Raw genomic sequence first — 1,877 nt, 5'->3', positions numbered from 1 at the left:
TTTTGAGATGGAATTTCACAATATTGCCTGGGGCTGGAGAGTACATTGGTGTGATCTCAGTTCACTGCAACCTCCAACTCCCAGGTTCAAGTGATTCTCCTGCCTCAGCCTCCCGAGCAGCTGGGATTACAGGTGCCCGCCACCACGTCTGGCTAGTGTTTTGTATTTTTAGTAGAGATGGGGTTTCACTATGTTGGCCAGCCTGGTCTCGAACTCCTGACCTCGTGATCTGCTACCTTGGCCTCCCAGGGTACTGGGATTACAGTCGTGAGCCACTGCACCTGGCCCTAAATGCTTTCTTAAAAATGTATTTTCCTTTAAAATATAAGTAGAGGTTATCTGTTCTAGTCACTTGAAAAGTATACGCAGGTGGTCTGCGTTTTAAAAGCAACTGAAGCAGCTGTAAGAAGGGTCTCCTCAGGCTGTGGCAAGACCTGGATGTGAGAAACCGAAACTGTGTCCCATCCCATGCAACATGTGAAATGAAGAGTCGGGAGACAAGAGCCCTGAGATTCCCCAGAGGGACAGTGGGGCCCTAGGGACACACAGAAACAAGAAAAGGAGCCCAGCAGAACAGGACAGATAAAAGGGGCCGACACCTGGCCCAAGTATCGCCAACATAGGAGACTATCACGCCCTGAAGTCTGCCCTGAGGCTGCGGGCTGACTCCTTGCTGGCCCCATCTGTCCCCCTCCTACCCTACCTGCGAGCATTGCCCTGCAGAAGCCTCACTTGACAGGGGGGTGCCCTGGGCCCCGAGACTTGGGGAGAGAGCACGAGTGCAAAAGATAAACAGCAGAATAGCCACTTGAATATGTCATGGGAACCTTTTCTCTCTTTCTACTTAAAGCAAATTAAAAGGATATGTTTGTTTCTTATTGGGAAGGCAATCCATATTTATTGTAGAAAAGTTAAAAGACACAGAAAAACAAACAAATAAAAAGGAAACAAATGGAAACATCCATAATCCCAGTATGTGTTGCATATTGGTAGCAAGAGTCACCCCTTCCCACCCTTCCACCTCTATACACACATGCACACACACACACACACACACACACACACACACACCCACCCCTCCTGTCCATTTCTGATGTACTTGGCTGAGGGTATAGAATCCAGCATAAGTGAGGCGGTCTCCCAGGACAGGAGCGGCCCTCATGGAATCTTTACAAGCCCTCCTTGGGGGGCCCTCCCAAGAGTGACCCTGTTCTCCGCACAGGGAGGGCCGGTCAGCCTCGAGAAAGGAGGCCAGCATCTGTGACACCACTGGCTTTTATACTCACATGCACACCACGGTTCCGAAAGACGTGACCACAACGGCACTGTTGTCAAAGAAAACTACCTCGTCTCTACATTCCTGTTTAAGGACCTGTTTAGAAACATTGAGATCTCCTGGTTCTAAATCCTGACACGCAACCCGCTTTGGAGGAAGGACGTGGCAGAATCTGTGGCCAGATGTTCCTGAAGGATATCTCTGCCTGCCTCCCCACAGCCAACACCTCCCCCCAAGAAGCAACCACAGAGAGCATGGTGAACACACACACACGCACACACACACACACACACACACACACGAGCATGCACACTTCTCTCAAGACAGAGAGTAAATATATATTTAACATATTTATTTTCTTATTGGTTTTACAAAAAGAGGGCAAGCATCCCTGAATCTCTTCTTGTTGATACTCTCTGGAAACAGTATTATGAAATGGACAGACTGGGAGCGGTGGCTCACGCCTATAATCCCAGCACTTTGGGAGGCTGAGACGGGTGGATCACGAGGTCAAGAGATCGAGACCATCCTGGTCAACATGGTGAAACCCCGTCTCTACTAAAAATACAAAATTAGCTGGGCATAGTGGTGCATGCCTGTA

General features: G+C 49.1%; 1 protein-coding gene across 1 annotated transcript in view; it reads left to right on the top strand.

The window, feature by feature from the left end:
* Positions 1-1,877, top strand: part of ARHGEF37 (Rho guanine nucleotide exchange factor 37) — a 59,885-nt gene that overhangs the window by 49,140 nt on the left and 8,868 nt on the right. The window contains exon 11 of the mRNA XM_037739565.1: positions 1,655-1,701. Within this exon, the coding sequence (XP_037595493.1) occupies positions 1,655-1,701 (47 nt within the window). The remainder of the gene's footprint in view (positions 1-1,654; positions 1,702-1,877) is intronic.

The sequence above is a fragment of the Cebus imitator genome, unplaced genomic scaffold (genome assembly GCF_001604975.1).
Source record: "Cebus imitator isolate Cc_AM_T3 unplaced genomic scaffold, Cebus_imitator-1.0 Scaffold71, whole genome shotgun sequence".
NCBI classification, from domain to species: Eukaryota; Metazoa; Chordata; class Mammalia; order Primates; family Cebidae; genus Cebus; species Cebus imitator.
Note: the sequence above shows the minus strand (reverse complement) of the source record. Positions and strands in the feature narration are given on the sequence as shown.